General features: G+C 41.8%; 2 protein-coding genes across 3 annotated transcripts in view; both read left to right on the forward strand.

Annotated features, from left to right (window-relative positions):
• Window positions 1-3,473, forward strand: part of LOC107402875 (ATP-dependent translocase ABCB1) — a 144,654-nt gene extending 141,181 nt beyond the window's left edge. For both annotated transcript variants that reach the window (XM_076566297.1, XM_076566296.1), the window contains exons 27-28: window positions 2,032-2,178; window positions 2,897-3,473. In XM_076566297.1, coding sequence (XP_076422412.1) covers window positions 2,032-2,178; window positions 2,897-3,103 — 354 coding nt within the window. In that variant the 3' untranslated portion in view covers window positions 3,104-3,473. The remainder of the gene's footprint in view (window positions 1-2,031; window positions 2,179-2,896) is intronic.
• Window positions 1-23,125, forward strand: part of LOC102911743 (multidrug resistance protein 2) — a 259,280-nt gene that overhangs the window by 141,176 nt on the left and 94,979 nt on the right. The window lies entirely within an intron of this gene.

Here is a 23,125-nt window from a genome sequence, read left to right on the forward strand (position 1 = left end):
ACTTTTCCAGGCTCAAACATTCAAAGTACCAATCCCTAGTCACCCTTTACTAATGAGAGCCACTGACTTTCAAAGCCTGAATGTGGATCAATGTCACCTTGGAAGTCGTCGGAAGTACAAAGTATCAGCCTCCACCCTATCACTGGTGAAGAAGAATAATTTGGCAGCAGGGTCCAGGGCTCTGAGACTTCAAAGCTCAGATGATACTGATGCAGGCGACAACACAGAATCACTATAGAGTCTCAAAAATATTTTGTCCTCTGGTATGTGACTACCACAAGGACCCACCTCTGGACTTCAATCTCTTTCTGTTACTCAGAGCACCTCTGTGAACATCATGATTCTTATTCTCAGCGTACTAGACCGACTCTGGTCTCTAAGCATCCCCTTCTGAGTGATTAGACCTAGCCATTGGCTTACTCTGCCATTGGTCGTTTCCTCCTTCCCATGGGGTTAACAGCACTGTCCTTATGGACCCCACAAGGATCACTGCTGAGTTCCTGTAGCTCGGTGACTCCGCACTCACACAGGGAGGAACACATCCAGAACACCTGGATTCTGAGGCAGATACAGCTCAGGGGTGGAATCTCTATCAAGCATCTGCCCAGACCTTAGCAGGGTTCTTCTCTCCAGAGGCTGAAGAGATAGTTCAGCCATTAAAGTGCTTGTAGTACAACCCCGAAGCCCTGAGTTTAATCCTGAGCACCCAGGCAAAGAACAGGATGGGGCACATGCTTGTAATCCCAGCCCCGAGAAGGCACATAGAGAAGGATCCCTCAGATTTCACATCCAGCTGGCCTAACCCAATCAGTGAGCTCTAGATCTCAGTGAGAGGCCCTGTCTCAAGAAAAGAAGTGCACAAGGAACACAGCGTGCACACACGCACACAAACACACACAAACACGCACCACACATATGCACATACACAAACACGCACATACACGAACAAGAAAGGAACAGTCAAAATTCAGGTACAAAGATCAGAGCCCACATTTTGGCTATAATGTCAGCATATTAAGGGCTCAAATACAGGAAAATAATGTTTCCTAGGTGTATATGATCCTATGCACACCCTGTAACTAGTGTCTCTTGCATCATATTGACTAGTTAGTGATGATTGCCTACTGTGGGAAACAGTATAGGAAGAATTTTGAATGGAATGTGAAACCCAAATTTTTGGAGAATACTTGACTTTTCTTGGTTAAATATTAATTCTGTAATACCAATTAATTAATATTAATTAATTGTTGGTGATGGTTCATAAAAACAAAGACCCAATGCTAACATCCTAAGAATTTCTTAATTTTTTTTCACTTTAAAATACTTCACAGGGCATCAACTGTAGGTTGTGAATAAGACAAGCTTTGATGATAATAAACAGCTGTTTAAATTTCCCACAAATCATGTCCTAAATGTAATTAGAGCAGAAGGTGAAAGTTAAAACCATTACAAAATTCCTACACTTATAAATTTTGGTCAACTCACATACAGTATATGGTTTTAAGGTATCTGTTTTCCAGAGAGAGGAAGGTGCAACTGCACACATCTGTCATCTCAGATGACACCTGAGGAAGGGTTCAAGGCCAGCCTGGTCTATGCAGTAAGTGTGAGACTAACCTGAGATCTGTAGTGAGACCCAATGAAAGGAGACAGAGGGTTAACAAGATGGCGTAGGAACTAAAGGTGCTTGCCGCCATGCTGAAGAGCCTGAGTTTGATCCCACAGGAGGATCTACCTACAAGTTGTCCTGTGATCCCCTCTCCACCCCCCACAAAATGTAAAAACCCATAAAAATAACAGAGATATTAAATCCACCATTTTAGAGCTTTTTTTGTTATATATATGTATATATATACATATATATATATAAGAGTGAGCCATGGATTTGGTTTTTATACTTGGATTTTGACTGCTAAACCCATGTTTTATGTTATATATTATGTATACTAGAAAATTATTTATTCTATAGTCACACTGTCTTTGCACTTTGTCATCAGCTCTGTTTTCATAACAACCAAATTCTGTTCCCAGAAATACAACACCAGAGTAGGAGACAAAGGCACTCAGCTGTCGGGTGGGCAGAAGCAGCGCATCGCCATAGCGCGCGCCCTCGTCAGACAGCCTCACATTTTGCTTCTGGATGAAGCCACCTCAGCTCTGGATACCGAGAGCGAAAAGGTAAGGGTTTAAGTTGACTTCGTTCTCTGCCGCGGTGGAGAACACTGAGCCAGACAGCTGACTGCTGCTGGTGTCGGCTCCCAGCGTAGCTGAAATGCCTACATGGGCCTTAGGAGACCTGAAGTGATGAGGGGCAATTAATCTCGGGCCCTCTGTGTTCCGTGATGTCTGCCTACAAGCTGCATGCTGCAGCAGTCTGCTCCTGCAGGCAGCGTCTCTGCAGCAGCCCGTGAAGAGCTGAAGGGAGACTGGGCTGAAGTCCGGCCGTGCCCTAAGACACATGCTGCTGGTGCCTTCCAGCCTGAGAAAGGTTAAGAGTTGGGCTGTGTGACAGCCGATGGTCAGGGGTTGTTGTACTGCTGCGATGGCTTTGGCCTGTGCTCCAGCTTCCTGATGCTCTGGAGCTGGCTTGAGGACGCTTTAGGGATGTTGTTTGGCAAGGCCCGAGAGTGTTTTTAAAGGGTGGACTCCATAGTCTGCCCTTACCTTGCATTAGACATCTCCTGTCTCCATTAGACATCGTCTGTCTCAGAACTCATCCAAACTGGTGTTCACTTCTCTTCTGGTGTGACTGATACCTTGGTTTCTAATCTCGGCTTCATTTCACCACCAAGGCCACTGTTGAAGGACAGAGTGTACAAATCCTGGGGCTTGTCAGGGAGGGGACTGTAGGAAGAGGACTGTTTTCATCATAATCTCCCATGTGATTGTGAAACAGGTTGTCCAGGAAGCCCTGGACAAAGCCAGGGAGGGCCGCACCTGCATTGTGATCGCTCATCGCCTGTCCACCATCCAGAACGCAGACTTGATCGTGGTGATTCAGAACGGCAAGGTCAAGGAGCATGGCACCCACCAGCAGCTGCTGGCACAGAAAGGCATCTACTTCTCAATGGTTAACATTCAGGCTGGCGCAAAGCGCTTATGAACTGTGACCGTGTAAGATGTTAAATATTTTTTTAATATTTGTATTAATACATAGCATTTAATCAAAGTAAAAAAGAAAGCACTTGCTAGCATAGCCAGGTATCTATTTCCTGTCACAATGAAAAGCACCTAGACTAGTTTAGTCCTCAGAGAATATGTAAAGGGACAGAAATAGATACATCATCAAATGGAGAGTAATCATTTAAATTGCACTATAAAATTCATAAAAGAATTAAAAGTAAATGTTTGATAATATATACTTTTATTTATACTTTCTCATTTGTAACTATAACTGATTTCCTTGCTAAACAAATTATGTGTGTATCAAAAATTACTGAAACGTTTGTATAAATATATATAGTGAAACTAAACATTTATATTCTTTGATTTATTTTGTCCAAAATGCATGTGAAATTATATGTGCTACCAACTGGAATATTGTAGATAATTTCAGCTTTTAAGAAATAGTCTGTTCATGCCGGGCGGTGGTGGCGCACGCCTTTAATCCCAGCACTCGGGAGGCAGAGCCAGGTGGATCTCTGTGAGTTCGAGGCCAGCCTGGACTACCAAGTGAGTCCCAGGAAAGGCGCAAAGCTACACAGAGAAACCCTGTCTCGAAAAACCAAAAAAAAAAAAAAAAAAAATAGTCTGTTCTTGGGGGAGCATGCCGCTCTGTGGGTAATGTGCCCGATACACAAAAGTGAGTCCCTGAGTTCAGATCCCAGCACTTACATAAGCAGCATGTGTGGTGACATGCCTTTGTAACGCTGGTGCCAGAGGCAGAAAGAGGCAGACCCTGCAGGCTCAGTGGTCACCCAAACAGGGAGCCCCAGATGCAGTGAAAGACCTTGCCTCGAAACTAAGAGGGGAAAGCAATTGAGGAATCTTGATGTCAATGTCTGGCCCTATACTCTCCTGTGTAGGCAAGTATGCACACGTGTGCACTCTTGCAAATGCTGTACATGCATGTGTATGGACAGACAGACAGACAGACAGACACACAGCTATTAGAAATTAAATAGATAAGATAAAAAAGGAAGAAGAGGAGCTCATAAAACCCATCAACTAGTGCTTCCATCTGTTTTTCCCAGAGACATTTCTTTCTGCGGGGGTCAGTGGTGACTGCAGACTCATAACTAAACTACTGACAGTAAGTGACTTTTGAATGGGCAGCCATGAATCAGATATCTATATCGCTCCTTCCAAAGCTCAGGGAACATTACAGACAAAGGGGCAGAAAGAGCGTGAGAGCTGGAGGAAGGAATGGGGAGAGGTATAGAATCCTGACCTATCTGAATAACATGGCTGCTACATTCTTGAACTCATGGTAGCTATAATGACCTGCACAAGATCTACAAAAGACTGGACCTGTCAACATGCTGGCATCAGCGGGAAGGGGGCTTATGAGGCTCCAGATCACTCAAAGAATTTGTACGCAGTTAATGCCTGGCTGGAAACAGAAAGACATTTTCTTCAGTAGTCTAGTCACTGGTAATGTACCCATGTACCAGTAAACAGACCCTCACCTGTGTTTCTGTTAACAACCCCAACAGAACATATTAAGTTTCTCTCTCTGTCTCTATCTCTCTATGTCTCTCTCTGTCTCAATCTCTGTGGTGGTATTGTGTTCCCCAAAATGTTGTGTACTCTAATAAATTTATCTGGGGTCAGAGAACAGACAGCCACTAGATACAAAGGCTAGAAAATGGTGGCACTCACACCTTTAATCCTAGCATTCCAGAGATAGAAATCCCTCTGGATCTCTGTGAATTCAAGGCCACATTGGAAATAGCCAAGCATGGTGACACACACCTTTAATCCCAGAAAGCCAGCCTTTAATCCCAGGGAGTGGTGGTAGAAAGCAGAAAGATATATAAGGCATTAGGACCAGAAACTAGAAGATTTTGGCTGGTTAAGCATTTGGCTGGTTAAGCATTTGGCTGGTTAAGCATTTGGCTGGTTAAGCATTTGGCCTGGTTAAGCTTTCAGGCTTTGATGCAGCACAATTCAGCTGGGATTCATTCTGTACGAGGACTCAGAGGCTTCCAGTCTGAGGAAACAGGACCAGCTGAGGAACTGGTGAGGTGAGATAGCTGTGGCTTGTTCTGTCTCTCTGATCTACCAGCATGGACTCCAATAACTCACCTCAGGTTTGATTTTATTAATAAGAACTTTTAAGATTCCTGCTACAAATCTCTCTCTCTCTCTCTCTCTCTCTCTCTCTCTCTCTCTCTCTCTCTCTCTCTCTCTCTCTCTCACACACACACACACACACACACACACACACACACACACACACACAAATCAAAACCCAAAACATTAAAGAAGGACTAGTCAAGAAGATGAAGGGGATTAAGAAGAGTGGGAATGGGACAAAAGAGAGTCCTTGGATGAATATGATTGATTGGAGGACATTATAGTCATGTATGAAACCACCACAATGAAACTCACTATCATGTATGTCCGATATATGCTAATAAAATATTTTAAAACGAAAAAAGAAAATATCCCTAATTGTAAACAAGAGGATTTATAATTAAAAGACTCTAAGCACTCTCCTGGAAAATGCTCAGATATGATAAGCACTTTCAGTAGATCAGTAGCTTTTCTATACACCAATAAGGTGCTGAGAAAAATCAGGGAAACAGTCTTATTTACAGCATTCTCAAAATAAATCAATAAGTAAGTAAAATATAATACCTAAGAATAACCCTAATCAAGGAAGTGAAGGACCTCTATTATGAAAACTGTGAAACAGTACTAGAAGAGCAAAGACATCCTATGTGCATGGATACTCAGAGCTCATCTGGAGAAGATGACTGTCTTACCAGAAGTGACCCACAGATTCAATGTGATCCAAATCACAAGTCCAGTGAAATTCTTCATGGAACTATAAAATTAATCCAAAAACTCATATGGAAACCCAGAGATCCTAAATAGCCAAAACATCTTTGAGCAGAAGTAATAGTGCTGGGTTTCATAATCCCCTATTTTAAGTCATATTATAGAAAAATACTAACAAAACAGCACATGTTGATGCAAACACAGGCATGTAGATCAGTGGAATAGAATACCAGAAATAAACTCATGCAGGCACCCTATGTGACTTTTCATATAGGTGTCAAAAAACACAAGTTGGGCAAAAGACAGTCCCTCCAATAAGTGGTTCCTGGGGAAGTGGATTTCCACAGGCATAATGACAGTGGATCGATCCCTCTCCAGTGCTCTGTGCCAAAATAATTTAAAATACATTAAAGGCTTGAATGTAAAACCTGAGACTTTGAAATTGCTAGAGGAAAATATACATAAAACACTTCAAGATATAAGCATAGGTGTGGATGTGCTGGCGTGGACTCCAGCAGTACAGATAATTATCACAAGAATTGATAAGTGGGATTATGTGGAATTAAAAAGTTTCTTCACTGGGGGCTGGAGAGATGGCTCAGTGGTTAAGAGCACTGGCTACTCTTCCAGAAGACCTGGGTTTAATTCCTAGCACCCACATGGCAGCTCACAACTGTCTGTAACTCCAAGATCTGACACTCTCACACAGACACACATGCAGACAAAATACCAATGTACATAAAATAAAAATAAAATTTAGAAAAGGTTCTTCACAGTAAAAGATACACTCAACAAAGTAACAAGATAGCCTACAGGAAGAATAAACACTCTTTTCCAGGTAGGCATCTGACAAAGGATTAATACCTATTAAGAACCATATTATGTTAGAATTTACAAAGAACACAAAATTATACACAAAAAGATCAATCAAGAAATAATTACGTGAAATAAGCAATTCTCAAAAGAAGTACAAATGGCAATAAATACAAAATATTCAACATATGTAAAACTCAGATGTAAAGTCAAAGGAGATGAAAAACTATAATGATCTTGAACAAAAATAATAAAGCTGGAAGTAATAATTGACTACAAAGGCATATTACAGAACCATAGTAACAAAACAACATGGTACCAGCATAAAAACAAACACATAGACCACTGGAGCAGAACAGAGGTCTCAGGAATAAGTCCAGCCAACTGATTCATAAGCAAGGTGTGCAAAACATACATCAGAGAAAAGGGAGGCTCTTCACAAAATAGATCTGTAAAAACTGAATACCTACATGTGAAAGACTGAAGCTAGACGCGTATCCTCACATATCAAAATCCATCCCAAATAGGTAAAAGACCAATACAACAAAACACCTCAAACTTTGAATCTATTTGAAGAAATCATAGGGGAAGAATTTTGAGATGTGGACACAGACAACAACTTCCTGGACATGATGCTAGTGCTCAAGAAATAAACATAAGTGTAAACAAATACTATTATATCCAATAAAAAAGATTTTGCACATCAAAAGAAATAGCCCAACGAAGAGACAACCTACAGAGTGGGAGCAAAATCTTTTCTAGCAGATGACAGATGGTTACTAATCCAGTTTATATGAAGCACTAGAAATCAACAACACACCAAGTAATTCAATATCAAAATTGATAAGTTAGTTATTTCTCATAAAAACCATGTAGCAGGACTCCTACCCCCACTGCTAGTGTGTGTGTGGGGGGACTATCTTGCCATGCTTGTCCTTGTTGAGATTTATATGATTTACAACTGGGTAGGACTGGTGATTGCTTTTCTCTCTTGGCAGCTTGCACAGCACCTTGAGAAACAATGTGTGTTAACTTCTACAACTGGTCAAAATGCAGAAAACAACTGATTGTGGGCTGTGCAAGTCCAGCTGATACATCTACAACAGCCCCTACATGTTGAACTCAGGGGACATCGTGGACAAGGGGAAGAAGGGGACTGTATGAGCCAGAGACATGTGCTGTGAAGTCTGCTGGAGACTTTATCTTCTATATGTGACAGGGAACATCCATGACACCTCAACATCATAGTCTCTTAAACAAAATCTGTACAGTGACAATACCAGTTAATGTGGGAATTGAACCCGGGTCCTCTGGAAGAGCAGCCAGTGCTCTTAACCACTGGGCCACTTCTCCAGCCCCTCTACAACACCAGTTAAAATACCAACATGGATGGGGAAATCTCACGTGGCCCTACTCCTAGATGAAGAGCTACAGGCAATTAATGGGAGCTGGGAGAGGGAGAATCAGTCCTCTCCAGGGGTAATCCCCCAATAGGTTATTCAACCCCAAGCAGTCAGCTCTAACATATACACAAACATAAAAGTAACATAAAATGGACTCAGCAGGTTGTGTTTATATATATGTATGTATGTATGTATGTATGTATGTATATACATATACATGTAGCACTAATTAAAGATAAAGAAATCAAGAAGGGGGAGATAGGGGAGGACTTGGAGGATGGGAAGGGAGAAGAAATGACATACAGTACTCATGTATGAAATTCTAAAAAAAATTAAAAAATTAAAAAGAAGAACGACATGATCTTGTTTTCTAGAAAATGGGTGGATCATACTCACAAGAACAGATACAGAGTGTGTTCTCTCCAATGCTGAAAATATGGAGGAGATGATTATAGGAGAAATGAGAGGGAAGGGGGGTCTAAAAAGATAAGGTTATAGGTAAAAAAGAAAAATACCCAGGATGTTTTCTCCCATATGCAGTTGTATGGAAGCTGAAGGGGGCTCCTTAAGGTGAAAAGAACGTGTGCAAAGTACAGTGGTCTAGGCATGAAATGCCATAATGAGGCCCATTGCTCTGTAACTCAACTAAAAAACTAGTCCAAGTCAAATGGAATATGGGCAATGAATAGATGAAAAACGCTGACCATCCTCAATCCATCAGGAAAATATAAGTGAGAACTCACTGAGACTCCACCTCACCCAAGTCCAAATGCTTATCCTTTTAAATAAGTAAGAAGAGTAGATACTGTCAAGGATATGGAAAGTAAGGAAACTTTACACTGTTGGAATAAAGGTAATCACCATGAACAACAGTATATATGTTCATGAAAACATTGAAAACACAATTACTAGAGCTGGAGAGATGGCTCAATGGTTAAGAGCACTTGCTGCTCTCATAGGGGACCTGGGGTCGGTTTTCAGAACCCGTATGATGACTCACAACCATCCATAACTGCAGGTCCAGAGGATCCAACCCCCTTTTATGATTTCTGAGGACAGCAGGTATGCATGTGGTGCACATACACACAGGCAGACAAAACACTCATAGACATAGAATAAAGTAAATAAATCTTTAAAAATACAATTACTATTTGGTTCAGCTATATCATTCCTGGGCATATATCCAGAGGAAGTGATTCAGCACATCTCTTAGTTACTTTTTCTCACTGCTGGGAAAAAAAAAATACCTGGCAAAATCCACCAAAGGAAGTAGTTTATTTTGATTCATGGTAATATAATCCATTGTCGCAGGGAGGCATGAAGCAAGGGTCATGTGGCATCCAAGTCAAGAAGCAAAGAGAGATTAATGCTGGTGCTCACAGGATGTGACCTAACCCTAGAAAAGACTTGAGCTCAGTCCCTGGGACCACATAAAAGGCAGGGGATGAGGGAATGTGCTTGTACTCCCAGCACTGGGAGGTAGAGAGAGGTAGATGCTGGGCAGCCAGCTTTGCCCACTCAGTGAGCCCTAGGTGACAGGGAGAAAGTGTCAGAAAGCAAGATAGTGACTCCTGAGAAAGGACATTTGTGATTGTCCTCCAGCATCCACATTTACCCTGCATACACACACGAACACAAAGGAGGAAAATAACAAAAAAGAAAGCTATAAATCAACAACCAGTTGGTTCCTCTGTCCATCTGTTTGACTCCCCGCCCCCCACCACCACTATTACCCTCTTCCAGGGTAACAGAACGTGTGGGGAACAAAAGCAAGGAACGCTTTGTGAAGCATTTCCCCAACCTCCAGTTTCACCTCTGTTCACAATGGCTTAGTTTTCTTGGATAGCAATGAAGACTGAAATCTTCTCCGGAATGATGACCCAGGTGTCACCTACTCAACAACTAAGTGTAAATAAAATAAAATAAAATAAGAAACCCAAACTGTTAAGTGGCCACCAGAATCTCCTTCCCTCAGTGCTTATTGACTTGTGCCCCTCTCCCAGAAGCTGCAAGTCTTAGAGGGAGTCAGGCATTGTTTGGGGCAATAACTGGGAAGGTTCACGAAACTGGCTTTAGGGTCTTCAGACCGGGGTGCTTGGGTATCCCTACTCAACAAAGAAGAGTTCAGGCTTTGAACTCTATTACCTTAAACCCATCCTGAATTGTAAGGTAGGTATCTTTACTATCACTCAAGCTGCTTTTCACACCTGAGCTGGGCTCAGGCTGCTTGTTACTGACCTTCTATGAGGTAAGTATGGCAATTGCCGATGGCAATTCTTTGCAAAGTTTTGTAGAAACTTGCAATAACTCGATGTTTGTTGAAGCTGCTAATAAAACAGTTGGGCTTATAAAATGATTTCTGTAGATCTGAGTGGTGAACACCATTCTGTTTGTCTCTAGTATGTTTATTTTCTTGGCATTTTCATATTTGATTTTTACAGAACTTCATGTGAGAGTCACCTGACAACAGTCTAATTGATGCACAAGGCTAATAGTCACATGATACTAGTGCTAAATAATTCATGTTTTGCAACTGACATATCAGATAGTAATGTGTGTATATTGTGGCGGTTTGAAATAAAAAAGCCCCCAAAGGGAGTGGCACTATTAGGTGTGGCCTTGTTGGAAGAAGTGTGTCATTGTGGAGGCAGGCTTTACAGTCTTATATATGCTCAAGCCATACCTGGTGTCTCAGTTCACTACCTCTTGCCTGCAAATCAGGATGTCGGACACTCAGCTCCTTCTCCAGCACCATGTCTGCCTCCATGCCACCATGTCCCACCACGATGATAATGGACTAAACTTCTGAAAATGTAAGTCACTCCAATGTAAGACAAATTGATATAAGACAAATTGCTAAATGGTCTTATTAATAAAAACCCTGGAGCTAGATATTGGGGTAAAAACTGAGAGATCAGGGAAGCAAAAAGAAGCCAGCCATGTTCTTACTGCTAGAAATCCTCAGCCAAAGAGATCTCCTTCCTTTATACCCACACCTATGTCCTTTCTGTCCCTGCCATCTCATTTCCTCTCTCCACACAGCTACATCACTTCCTCTTTCTGACCAGCTCTATCACTTCCTGTCTGTCTGTACAGACCTCCAGATCTCTATGGTTAACTTGTGCTGGGAATAAAGGTGTGTGCTGCCATGCCTGGCTCTGTTCCCAGTGTGGCCTTGAACTCACAGAGATCCGGATGGCTCTCTGCCTCCTGAATGCTAGGATTAAAGCTGTGTGCTACCACTGTATGACCTCTATGTTTAATACAGTGGCTGGCTTTTTGCTCTGATCCTCAGATAAGCTTTATTGGGGTACACGAATAAAATATCACCACTCCCCAATTAAATGTTTTCCTTTATAAGAGTTGCTATTGTTATGGCGTCTCTTCACAGCAACAGAAACCCTAACTAAGACATGTATACTTGAGTGTGCTGAGAGATATGCTGGTTTATCATTTGTGGGCTAGTAAGTACTGACTAAACTCTCATATTTATCTGAGCTCCAGATTAGCATTATGACCAGGCTTTTTTATTCTCTACATTTCCTAATTAGTTATAATTTTACACAGAAAATCTATTAATTTGTTTAAAATAGATCTTTGTAGTGTACTTATTTTTAAACACATTTTCAGTTAATTTTTTATTGATTTCTCAGATAAGTAGTTCTTTGTATAGTACTTTGAACACTGAGAGGCATCTAGTTAAATACTCAATAGGTATTAATAAAATTGTTATGATTTTTATCATTTCTTATATAAATGAGTTATCAGGGCAAGTGACATGATAAATGACATGTGGAACAAGGTCAGAACCTGACAGAGTGACTCTCAATTCCATCAGTAAGAATAAGCACTGGGCACAGAATTTCAATGCCCATCCTCCTCTTCTGAAGCAAATTGGTGCTGTCAGGAGCAGACCTGTCTCACTGTCATGAAACGCCTTAGGTTACTGAACATTTTAATGCCATATTCTGTAGGTCTTTGAAGTGTTTGAAGACCATCTGTCTATCTAAATACATCTGTGTGACCTTGAAAACATACCTAACATGACTATAAATTTGACTATTATAAAAAGTTTGACTATTATAGATGGCTACCTATTAATTTGTATTTCTTTTTTTGTTGTTGTTGTTTTTTGTTTTTCGAGACAGGGTTTCTCTGTGTTTCTTTGCACCTTTCCTAGAACTCGCTCTGTAGACCAGGCTGGCCTCGAACTCACAGAGATCCACCTGCCTCTGCCTCCCCAGTTCTTAATTATATGTTCCAATTTTAAATGAGCTGCATAAACAAAATACCCCAAACAAGAGTAGAAACATACATACATACAGTATAACAAAATTAACTTTAAATTTGTATCAATAAACCAAAATCCATACCAAAGTATGTTTTGAGATTAATAGTTTTTTGATTAAAGTAGATTTAATAATCCACACTTTTGTCCTATCATTCCTACATCATCAAAGATTCTTCATAGTTGTGGTTAAAAGGATCCTAATCAGGTTCAGCTGAGCACTGTGTCCCACAACTCTTCATAGCATTGCTCCTGAATTCTCCTTTCCCACCTCAATCGTGTACCAACCGTGTACCAACACCATCTGAGGACATGTCCTGAGTGTGACCAACTCGGTCTGATCCTCAGAATCTACAGTCCAAGGAAAGGACCAACTCTGAAAGTTGTCCCCTATGTGCTACCTCACATCAATACATCTCATACATGAACATGTGTCTATGTTTTTATATGAACATATGTGCGCGCGCGCACACACACACACACACACACACACAATAAGACAACATGATCAATATCTGAAAAGGTAACAACATCTGAAGAAGAGGAAACCAAGTCAGTAAACTCCAGCCCACTTGGCTATTCTGATTCATTCTTCAGATGATTCTCAGTGTCTGCAACATCTTTATATAAAACTTAAAGAAGCTACCTGACATATTTCAGATTTGCTTTGTATAATTTATTTTATGAACTAGTATTAAATTGATGATTTTAATGAAACCACAAATACTGGTGATAATTTATCTTCTCACTAATCATAATGTGTTATGATTGTTTCCTTACCCAAACCTCCTACCTGACTTAAACAGAGTCTTTACACTTGGAAAGCGTCACATTTTAAATGACTATCTCCACAAAATTCTATCATTATTTGGTATTTTTAGATAAAAATTCTAGATTTTTAAACTAACAAAACCAACTCTTAGTTTCCAGTGGCAACAATATTCATGCCATTTCTTGACCAAACAGTAGAACTAAAGGGGTGTCAGTATAGACATCTGGTTTGGACCAAAAGTTTTAGGACAGGCTAAATGTGTTGTAAATAAAGATAATTTTTTTTTAATTGTAACATTCATTTTATTTTATTTTTACATTTTATTTTATTTGAATAAGATGTTTTTCATTTATTTTACCAACTGACCACAGGTACAGTTTCCCCCCTCACCCCCCACTTCTCATCTACCCCCTTCCTCATCCACTCCTCCTCCATCTCCATTCAGAAAGGCCTAGGCCTCCCATGGGCTTGAACAAAGCATGGCATGTCAAGTTGAGGCAGGACTGAGCGCCTCCCCTTGCCTCAAGGCTGGGCAAGGTCATCCAGCATGGGGAACAGGTTCTCTAAAGCCAGCTAAGCACCAGGGACAGGTCCTGATCTCACTTTTAGGAGCTTTACAAAGAGATCAAGCTACACAACTGTCACAGATATGCAGAGGGCCTAGGTTAGTCCCATGGAGGCACCCTAACTGTTGGTCCAGAGACAATGAGCTCAGGTCAGCTGTCTCTGTGGGTTCCCCCATCATGAGCCCCCTGGCTCATACAATCCCTCCTCCTTTTCTTCAGCAGGATTCCCAGAGGTCAGCCCAGTGCCGGACTGTGGACCTCTGCATCTGCTTCCATCAGTTACTGGATAGAGTATCTCTGATGACAGTAGGGTAGTCACCAATCTGATTACAGGAGATGACCAGTTCAGGCACCTCTCCACTGTTGCTAGGAGTCTTAGCTCATCCTTGTGGATTCCTGGGGGTTTTCCTGGTCCCAGATTTCTCCAAAACTCAGAAATTGTTCCCCCATCAAGACATCTCTTTCATTTCCCCCTCTTCATCATGACCCAACCCACCTCCCCGACCCAGCCCACCTAACCAGCTCCCTCAAGTTCCCATCATCCCATTTCCTCCTCCCCCACCCAGCCCACCTAACCAGCTCCCTCAAGTTCCCATCATCCCATTTCCTCCTCCCCCACCCAGCCCACCTAACCAGCTCCCTCAAGTTCCCATCGTCCCATTTCCTCCTCCCCCACCCCCAGTTTACTCAGGAGATCTTTTTTATTTCCCCTTCCCAAGGACATCCATGCATCCCTCTTTGGGCTCTCCCTGTTATCTAGCCTCTTTGGGGCTGTGGATTGTAGGTTGGTTATCCTTCACTTTACTCCTAATATCCACTCATGGCTCAGCCATCAGAAGTTAGGCTCACAACCAAAAATATAAAGATGTTCTTTAAGAAAAAATTTACTTTGAAAACAGTAGGACATACAAATGCTATTTGGGAAAAAGAAAAAAAAATGGAACACTTGTTAAAAAAAAAAACCCAGACTCTAAAGGATATTATATGATTCATTTGTGTACCCTAGATTTTATATAGATATATAAAACTTTATATGTACATATGCATGAAAGTAGACACAAACTGTATACATAAACTCTAAGGCCACTAGCATGAGAGGGGAGGAGAAAGAGGGCAGAAGAATAGCAAACACGACCAAGGTACACATGTACTCGTAGGAAGGCATCCTTGTGAACTCAAGACTATGTGCAGTGAGTATATGTGTGCACACACGTGTATGGGACAAACTTTTGAACTGAACAATGAGAGCCTTCACTTTAAACTCAGTGTTGGCAATGGTGATACAGGTAAAATCTAAAGTGATTATGAGATGATGGCCAATCCTTTCTCATGTAAAAATTGGGGTAAAGGTCTATGCAAATTATGGGAAGCATCAATTGTGAAAATAACACATGGGACTCGTGACCTAAGATACTTCACCTTAAGATCTTAGGCTTCCCTGGTGTTTTAATTTGCGTTTCTATTGCTGTGAAGAGACACCATGACCACAGCAACTCTTATAAAGGAAAACGTTTAAAGGGATAGGTGGCTACAGTTCAGAGGTTCAGTCCATTATCGTCATGGTGGGACATGGCAGACATGGAGCTGGAGCTGAGATTCCTGCATCTTGATCTGCAGGCAACAGGAAGTGGTCTTTTTCATTGGATATAGCTTGAGCATAGGAGACCTCATTTCTTTCTCTGTTTATCTCTTGAACACAGGACTTAGCTCCATTCCACTTCCTGGTGTTCTTTTTCTCCTCAAATTGAACATTTTGTATTTTTCCTTTTTCAGCTTACTCCTTCTATTATAAATCTTCATTAGAGTTACCACTAATAAGCACACCACAAAGTCTCTACTGGGCAGTTTTTTTGTTTTTGTTTTGTTTAATTTTTTGAGAAAGGGTTTCTCTGTGTAGCTTCTTGTGCCTGTCTTGCTCTGTAGACCAGGCCTCAAACTCACAGAGATCCTCCTGGCAAACCTCCTGAGTGCTGGGATTAAAGGCGTGTGCCATCACTGTCCCGGATCTACTAGGCAGTTTTAAGATTTCCTTAGCCAATGAAAAAATGTTCACTTTAGCCTCAGGTAGACTTTAAAGACAAGGGCAAAAAGCAGCCACTTTCTTTACCAAAATATCACAAGAATGATATCTAGGCAGCATACTAAAATTCTTCTACTCTGAAACTTCTTAAGTCAAGTTCCCACGGTTCAAATCACACTCAGCACAATTGTCTTCCATGCTTCTACTTGTATGGCGCATTAAGCAGCACTTAAAACATTGCATTGCTTTCCCAACTCAAAGTAACATAGTATAAATTCCTCCAAACAAAAACATGGTCAGGCCTGTCACAACAATACCCCAGTCCCTGGTACTAACTTCTGTCTTAATTAAGGTTTCAATTGCTGTGAAAGGACACCATGACCTTGGTAACTCTTATAAAGGAAAACATTTAATTGGGATAGCTCACCTACAGTTTCAGAGGTTTAGCCCATTATCTTCCTATTGGGACCTGGCAGCATGCAGGCAGACATGGTGCTAGAGAAGGAGATGAGAGTTCTACATCTTAATCTGCAGGCAACAGGAAGTGAAGTGTTTACCACAATGAGCATAGCTTGAGCAAAGAGACCTCAAAGCCCACCACCACAGTGACACACTGCCTGCAACAATTTCTCACAAGTCGGACCTGCTGCTTCTATTTGCTCTTACTAACAATATTTGGCATATGGAAAAAAGAATTCAAAATATGACTGTATATTTTTCTAACTTCTATAATAGGATGCCCATTTATCTCCTCATTCTAGGATCTGGTATAACAGTAAACAATAGGACAGACGAAAGTACTAACAACAGATACAAGCTACAAAAATACAGCCAAAAAAAAAAAAAAAAACAAACTTTGGGGGTTGGAGAGATGGCTCAGTGGTCAAGAGCACTCTCCGGTCTTCCAGAGTATCTGAGTTCAGTTTCCAGCACCCACTTCGGGTGGCTCAAGCTATCTTTAACTCCAGTTTCCTAGGTACCCAATGCCATCTATTGGCACTCATCTCTCTCTCTCTCTCTCTCTCTCTCTCTCTCTCTCTCTCTCTCTCTCTCTCTCTCTCTCTCTCTCTCTCTCTCTCTCTCTCTCTCTCTCTCTCTCTCTCTCTCTCTCTCACACACACACACACACACATCTTTCACAGAGTTACCTCTAGCCTCTTTACATGAGATTATACCTCTGGAATCAAATTAGAATTAACAGATAATAAAACATTTCATAAATCACATGACTGAAGATAAACAGGAAAATTTGTAAACAGTAGTATATATATGACAGACCAGATATAAAGACCAGAAAAAGAAGAAAAGAGAGAACCAGATTATAAAGGCTGATAATATTAGTAGGCCTCTCTGACTGCATGGCCTCATTTTGTAGGATCCTAGACATGAGCCTTCCAAAACTCCATGGAAGTAAACATTTGACCTCTGCATACACAGTGTGGCTCTTGGCCAATGGGAATTATAGAGGGAAATTCTCTAAGGAGGTACAGCTATAGTAAAGTTCCTGCAGACAGCTTGACTGGAGCTGACTGGAACATTGTGACTGTGGATAAAGAAAAACTAGGGCAAAAGCCCAAGTTGCCTGTAGCTACCCAGGTCCTTCATAATTACTATACCATTTTTGCCTAACCTGATAGTCTTGTAACCATTATATAGTTTCCAGAATGCATCACTAAGCTTAGCAGACCTCTAGTGTCCACATCCCTGAAGCTGAGAATGCTGTAATTAATGCCTAAAATCTGCAGGAGAAGTTTCCATGATTTAATGTGTCAACTAACCCAGCTAATATTCCAGCCAGTAGAATCTGTGCATGCATTGACTTATGACTTTCTTTTGTTCCACGCCAATGAAAGTCCACATACTCTCTCACGGTGGGGCATGTCATTCAGAATAACTTGAATTAGTGCTCCCAGCCATGGTCACTCATATTCGACTCAGAATAAAATGATGTATTTCATGTAGAGTTACTATTTTACATTGAAAATGGATATTGTAGCCCAAAGCTGGTCAGATAAGAAGACCATAATTATCTCTGGAAATTAGCAGGGACACATGGGCACAAGCTCATGCATCGTATCCTATGCTAACCAACAGAAGCAGCACAATCAACTATTTGATAGAATCATGAAGTACTTCCCTGGGGAGTCCCGATGCCAGGGAAACGAGCTGAAAGCTAAGACACAGCCAGAGATCAGGACTGCCCTGGCCCTCACACGAACCCCAATGTGTGCCAGTTTGAAACATAAGCACCAGAACTCCATTTTCTTTTTCTTTTTCTGGATGTCATTATATTCCAATTAAAAATGGAAACATTGTGATATATGTTCCCTACATAATGTAGTTTTCTTTTTCTTATGTTTTTTTCTGTTACAATAAGATTGGGCACATCCCCTCATATTATGGTTAGATGAAGAAACCCAGTAAGAGGAAAAGGGTCCCAAAAGCAGTTATGAGTCAGAGACAGCCCCTGCTCCACTGTTAGGAGTCTCACAAGAAGACCAAACTACATAATCATAACATATAACCAGAGCACGCAGGTGAAACCCCTAGAGGCTTCCTGATTATTGGTACAGATTCTGTGATTCCCTACTTAGTTCATTCTGTGGGCTGTTTTCCTGTGGTGTCCTTGACCCCCTGGTTCCTACAATCCTTCCTCCCCATCTTGCACAGGATTCTCCAAGCTCCACCTATTGTTTGGCTGTGGGTCTTTGCCTCTGCTCCTCTTGGTTGCTGGATGAAGCCTCTCTGATGACAATTATGCTAGGCTCTGGTCTATGAGTACAGCAGAGTACCAGTAGGAATCATTTCATTGACTTTTGTTCCTTTTCTTTTTGTTGGTCATGTTTGGTTCTATATTAGGCCCCTGGGCTATGCAGCCTCTGGTTCCTGGGGTTCCAGGCAGTGTCAGGCATGGGCTCCCTCATGTGCTGTGGGTCTCAAGTTGGACCAGTCATTGGTTGGCCACTCTCACAGCTTCTGCTCCACTTTTATGCCTACACATCTTACAGGACAAATTATAGGTTTTGTTTCCCTGTCCCTCTACTGGAAGCCATGCCTGGTTACATAAGATGGCCCGTTCAAGCTCTGTGTTCACCATTATTATTAGGAGTCTTTGCTAGGGTCACCCTTATAGATTCTTTGGAGTTTCCATTGCACTAGGTTTCTGCCTTGTCCCCGAAATTCCCTCCAACTCCAGTTGTCTCTCCCAGTACTTTCTCCCTCCACCTTCCCACCTGACCCCTCCTGTACCCATCCCCATCCATCCTAGTCCATCTGTGAAATAGAATAGAATAGAAACCCCTTTACAATATGGCAGGAAGAATTGCAAGCTCCAAGTCAGAGAGCCTATGTTGTTAACAAGGCCACCTTCCTACCTGACCGTGGGGCACTGGTTCTTTAGCATTTCAGAGACTCAGGACTGCGAAAGATGACCTCTGTGTTCTTTCCAAGCCCCAACATTGAGAAGCACTGGTATGTGAGAAACATCTTATAGCAGAAACCACTTTAAACAAGGGTAAAAGCCTCTATATTTGAAGATTTCCAAGATCTTGCCTGCAACCACTCAAAACTCCCCGCAGCTCTGTTCTGTCTTGGTTAGATGCCACTTCCTCAGTGAGGTCTCCCGTGATCTGGCTATTTAGATTTGGAGTCTTTCCCGATCTGCTGCTCAGTCCCCAGAGCACCTTCCACATTTGAACACACTGAATCACTTGTTAAGCTTCTCTCTTTCTGCCTAGCCATGACATCAAACACACCTGAGCAGAGGTTTTGGTTTGCTCAACCTTTTATACCTTGTAAACCTCTCTAGAAAAGCCCATAAAATCAAGCAGGGCTCAATATTATTGAATGAATGAATTTATAGCACAAATTTAAGATAAAATATTCCCTGACTTAGCACAATTGTACAACTCAGGTGTAACCAGCTATGCGCTGGCTTATCTGGACACCATCTCTTATTTATCAAAGTATATTTTAAAAAGATTTTTAAAAAGCAACACCTTTTTAAAAGATCATAGAGTGAACGCACGCTCAAACTGATTTGTCTGTGTTTCCATGAATGAGCTCATTTGAGATTAGTTAAGTTTAAACTCCATGAATCATTAAAGCCAATTAAAAAAGAATCAAACAGGAAATCACTTTCATGAACCCTGCCACGTCAACAGCCTTATAAGGTACTGGTATTTCATGCCAGAAATTCTTTAGTGCTGATGTCTACAGACAAAAGATTTGGCCATAAAGGGAATGATTAAATAGGATTGGTTCAATCAAATACTTATTGGCTAGAAAATTAATTTCCCTTTAGAAGTAAGTAGTGTATTGATGAAGCACACACACACATAAGCTCATTATTTTATTTTGAATCAAAATATTTAAGTAAACAACTCATTAGCTTATTAACAAAAAATGCAAATAAATAGTCAGAACTGAAACACCCAGGGAATCATACATTTTCATGTCATTTAAGAATTGAGTGACTTCAGGTCCAGTGAGAGCACATCACCCACTGCTGAATGACCAATCTTAAATGCACCACACCTGAAGTTCACCTTTCCCGCTTAATTCTGGATTGTCTTTTAAAATTTTGCTAGCTGGGAAAATGGCTTGCTGGATAAAGTGCTTGCCACAAAAGCTTGAGGGTCAGGGTTCATATCTCCAGAACCCACGTAAAACCAAGTAGGAAGAGCAAAAATCCTATAATCGCAGCGCTCGGGAGACAGCAACAGACATTCCCAAAGCTCTGGGTTTATTGAGGCCCTGTCTCAGTAGAGTGGAGAGAGACTGAGGAAGACAACTTTGGGCCTCCACATCCACACAGACCTACACTCATACTGTAGGAATAGGCACACACATACACACACACACACACACACACACACACACACACACACACACACACACCGAGAAGCATATTCTGAAGGGTGGTGGGGAAGACACTGAGACAACTGATTAGATCCTCCAGAGCATGAAAACAGAAACCTTGTGGAACTTCCCCAGGGGCTGAGGGGCCATGGGAGACCCGGGAAACAAAGAGCAGGAGAAAGACAACCTGGTAAAATCCGTTGAGGAGGGAGGGCCACAAAGCAAAGAGAAGAGGAATGCCCGAGCACCTGGTACTCAGTACCTAATGTCCAGTTTCTAGAACAGGAAGGGAATTCTTCCCTCAAAGCGGGTGAATCTGACAGTCACAGGAGGCTGCATGCTGTAGACAAAGAGCCTAAGTAAACACGTGACCTGGAGCCTGTCCAAGCCAGCATCAGAGAAGAGATTTCACTCTTTCTCTGGGGAAATGTTGAGGGCCATCTTGCAAAAGGAACTACCTTCTAAAGATAACCCAAAAAATTCTATCTCAGGGTCATGGTGGATGGCTTGCTACTTCGAAAGAGCAGCCAGCAGCTATGCAAGAGAATCCTGACTCTAAGGCATGCCTCTGACACAAATTTTTGATGTTTTTACACAGTAGATAATGCCTAGAGTCGATCAATAAATCAATTTTCAATTAAATTAATGTATTGCTATCCACTATTTCACCCAGCTCCCGGCTTTTGCAGTGTTACTCAAGAGTTGACTGAAATGCCTACCCTCTCTGAAGTGACCCAAACCAAGGATTTCAATATAATCCTGCTATCTAATAAGAGCTGAGGTAGTCATTCTGTGTTGCTGAGTATGCCTTTCACACATAATAATTGTTAATATTCTGATCCTGTCCCTTGGTGCCACCCTGTGTCCTGACGTAAAAGTCTCTTTTTAAGGAAAAACTCCACCCATCTCTCTCCTTTCCCCCTCTACTTCTATGAGGTATGCACCCCTTGACCCCCTTCTTCTCTCTCTGTCTTTCTGCCTCTTCATCTCTCTATTATAATAAGTTCTCCACGTGGATGCAGCGTCTGGGCTGTGTATTACATGGCTGCTGCGCCATGCCCACATGGAGTGAGTCGCCCGCCAGCCCACTGCTGAATCTGCCCAGCATGCCAGCATGTTTCCCTGCATGTGAGGGACACCCTTGGGGGTCCCCCCCCCACAATAAATAAAAACAATAATCCATTACTTATAAATGGGAAGAGACTTCATTATGAAATACCTATCATTGTTAATGTCTCAGGATGTACAAATCTTCTTTGCAGGTTCTTGGTCCATTGACAAAAGAACTTAAAACCTTACAAGGTAGTGGTGATAGTGGTGGAGAACACCTTTAATCCCAGCACTTGGGAGGCAGAGGCAGGCAGATCTCTGAGTTCAAGGCCAGCCTGGTCTACAAAGCAAGTTCCAGGACAGCCAGGACTGTGAAACAGAGAAACCCTGTCTTGAAAAAAAAAAAAAAAAGGAAAGAAAGAAAGAAGAGAGAGAGAGAGAGAGAGAGAGAGAGAGAGAGAGAGAGAGAGAGAGAGAGAACTTAAAACCTGACACAGGATTTTTGGAATTAGAGGAAACAGAACAAGGCAAACTTGAGACATGGGCAGTTTGAAGACTAGGGAGGGGTGGAGAGAGGAGGAAGAGTTATTGTTTTCATAAGAGTTCAGACTTGGAAAACAAGTTGGACGCACAGGAGAGGACGACAGAACCTGTCGCCTGAGGCCATCATTGCTCGAATGTTTTACTGTGCTCCTCTGAGGGCAAGGCGGGCCCTGGGTGAGAGCACACCTGCCTCTCTGGCCAGCAAAGGACAAAATGTGTCACTTAATCCTCCTTTTGGGTTTACCCTTGTAACCAGCTACAAGTCGTCCTGTTTGGCAAAGAATCAGCAGGTGTCTAAGACAGGAACTAAGGCGGTTTATTGTCACTGGTTTGCCTTTCGGCTGTGTGGTCAGGGAGGATTAACAACAGCTATCGTTTTATCTGTGTGTCTGTTTTGTTTGCTTTGGCCGGGAATGAAGGTTTAATGGTATTTACTATCAGGAGTCTAGCTTTCAGCTTTATGAGCTGTTTAAAGTCCCTGCCTTTGGTTCATCTTTAACTTGCAATTAGGTTCAAGCACATTGTGTCTCTTTACCACTGGCTGAAAGGCTACCACAGGCTTATTCCTGATGAAAGAAGGTCACACGTGAAAGGGAGTTATATAAACAGTGTGGAGAAAAGCCATTTATTATGAATATTTGGTGATATCCAGCCTTTAATATTTCAGCTGTCTTCTACTATGAAATTCTTGTGTGGCCAAATATTTTCAGACCTGCTGAACTTCTAGGTAACTTCCCTGCTGGAACCAGTACCTGGATAAGGTCACCAAAGCAAAGATAAGCTGGCGGGAGATGCATAGCTTCGCTTCTTGTGCAAATGAAGTTCAGGGAACCATCCCCCTGACCCAAGGCCTAGTGGCTCTCC

The sequence above is a fragment of the Peromyscus maniculatus genome, chromosome 3 (genome assembly GCF_049852395.1).
Source record: "Peromyscus maniculatus bairdii isolate BWxNUB_F1_BW_parent chromosome 3, HU_Pman_BW_mat_3.1, whole genome shotgun sequence".
NCBI lineage: Eukaryota > Metazoa > Chordata > Mammalia > Rodentia > Cricetidae > Peromyscus > Peromyscus maniculatus.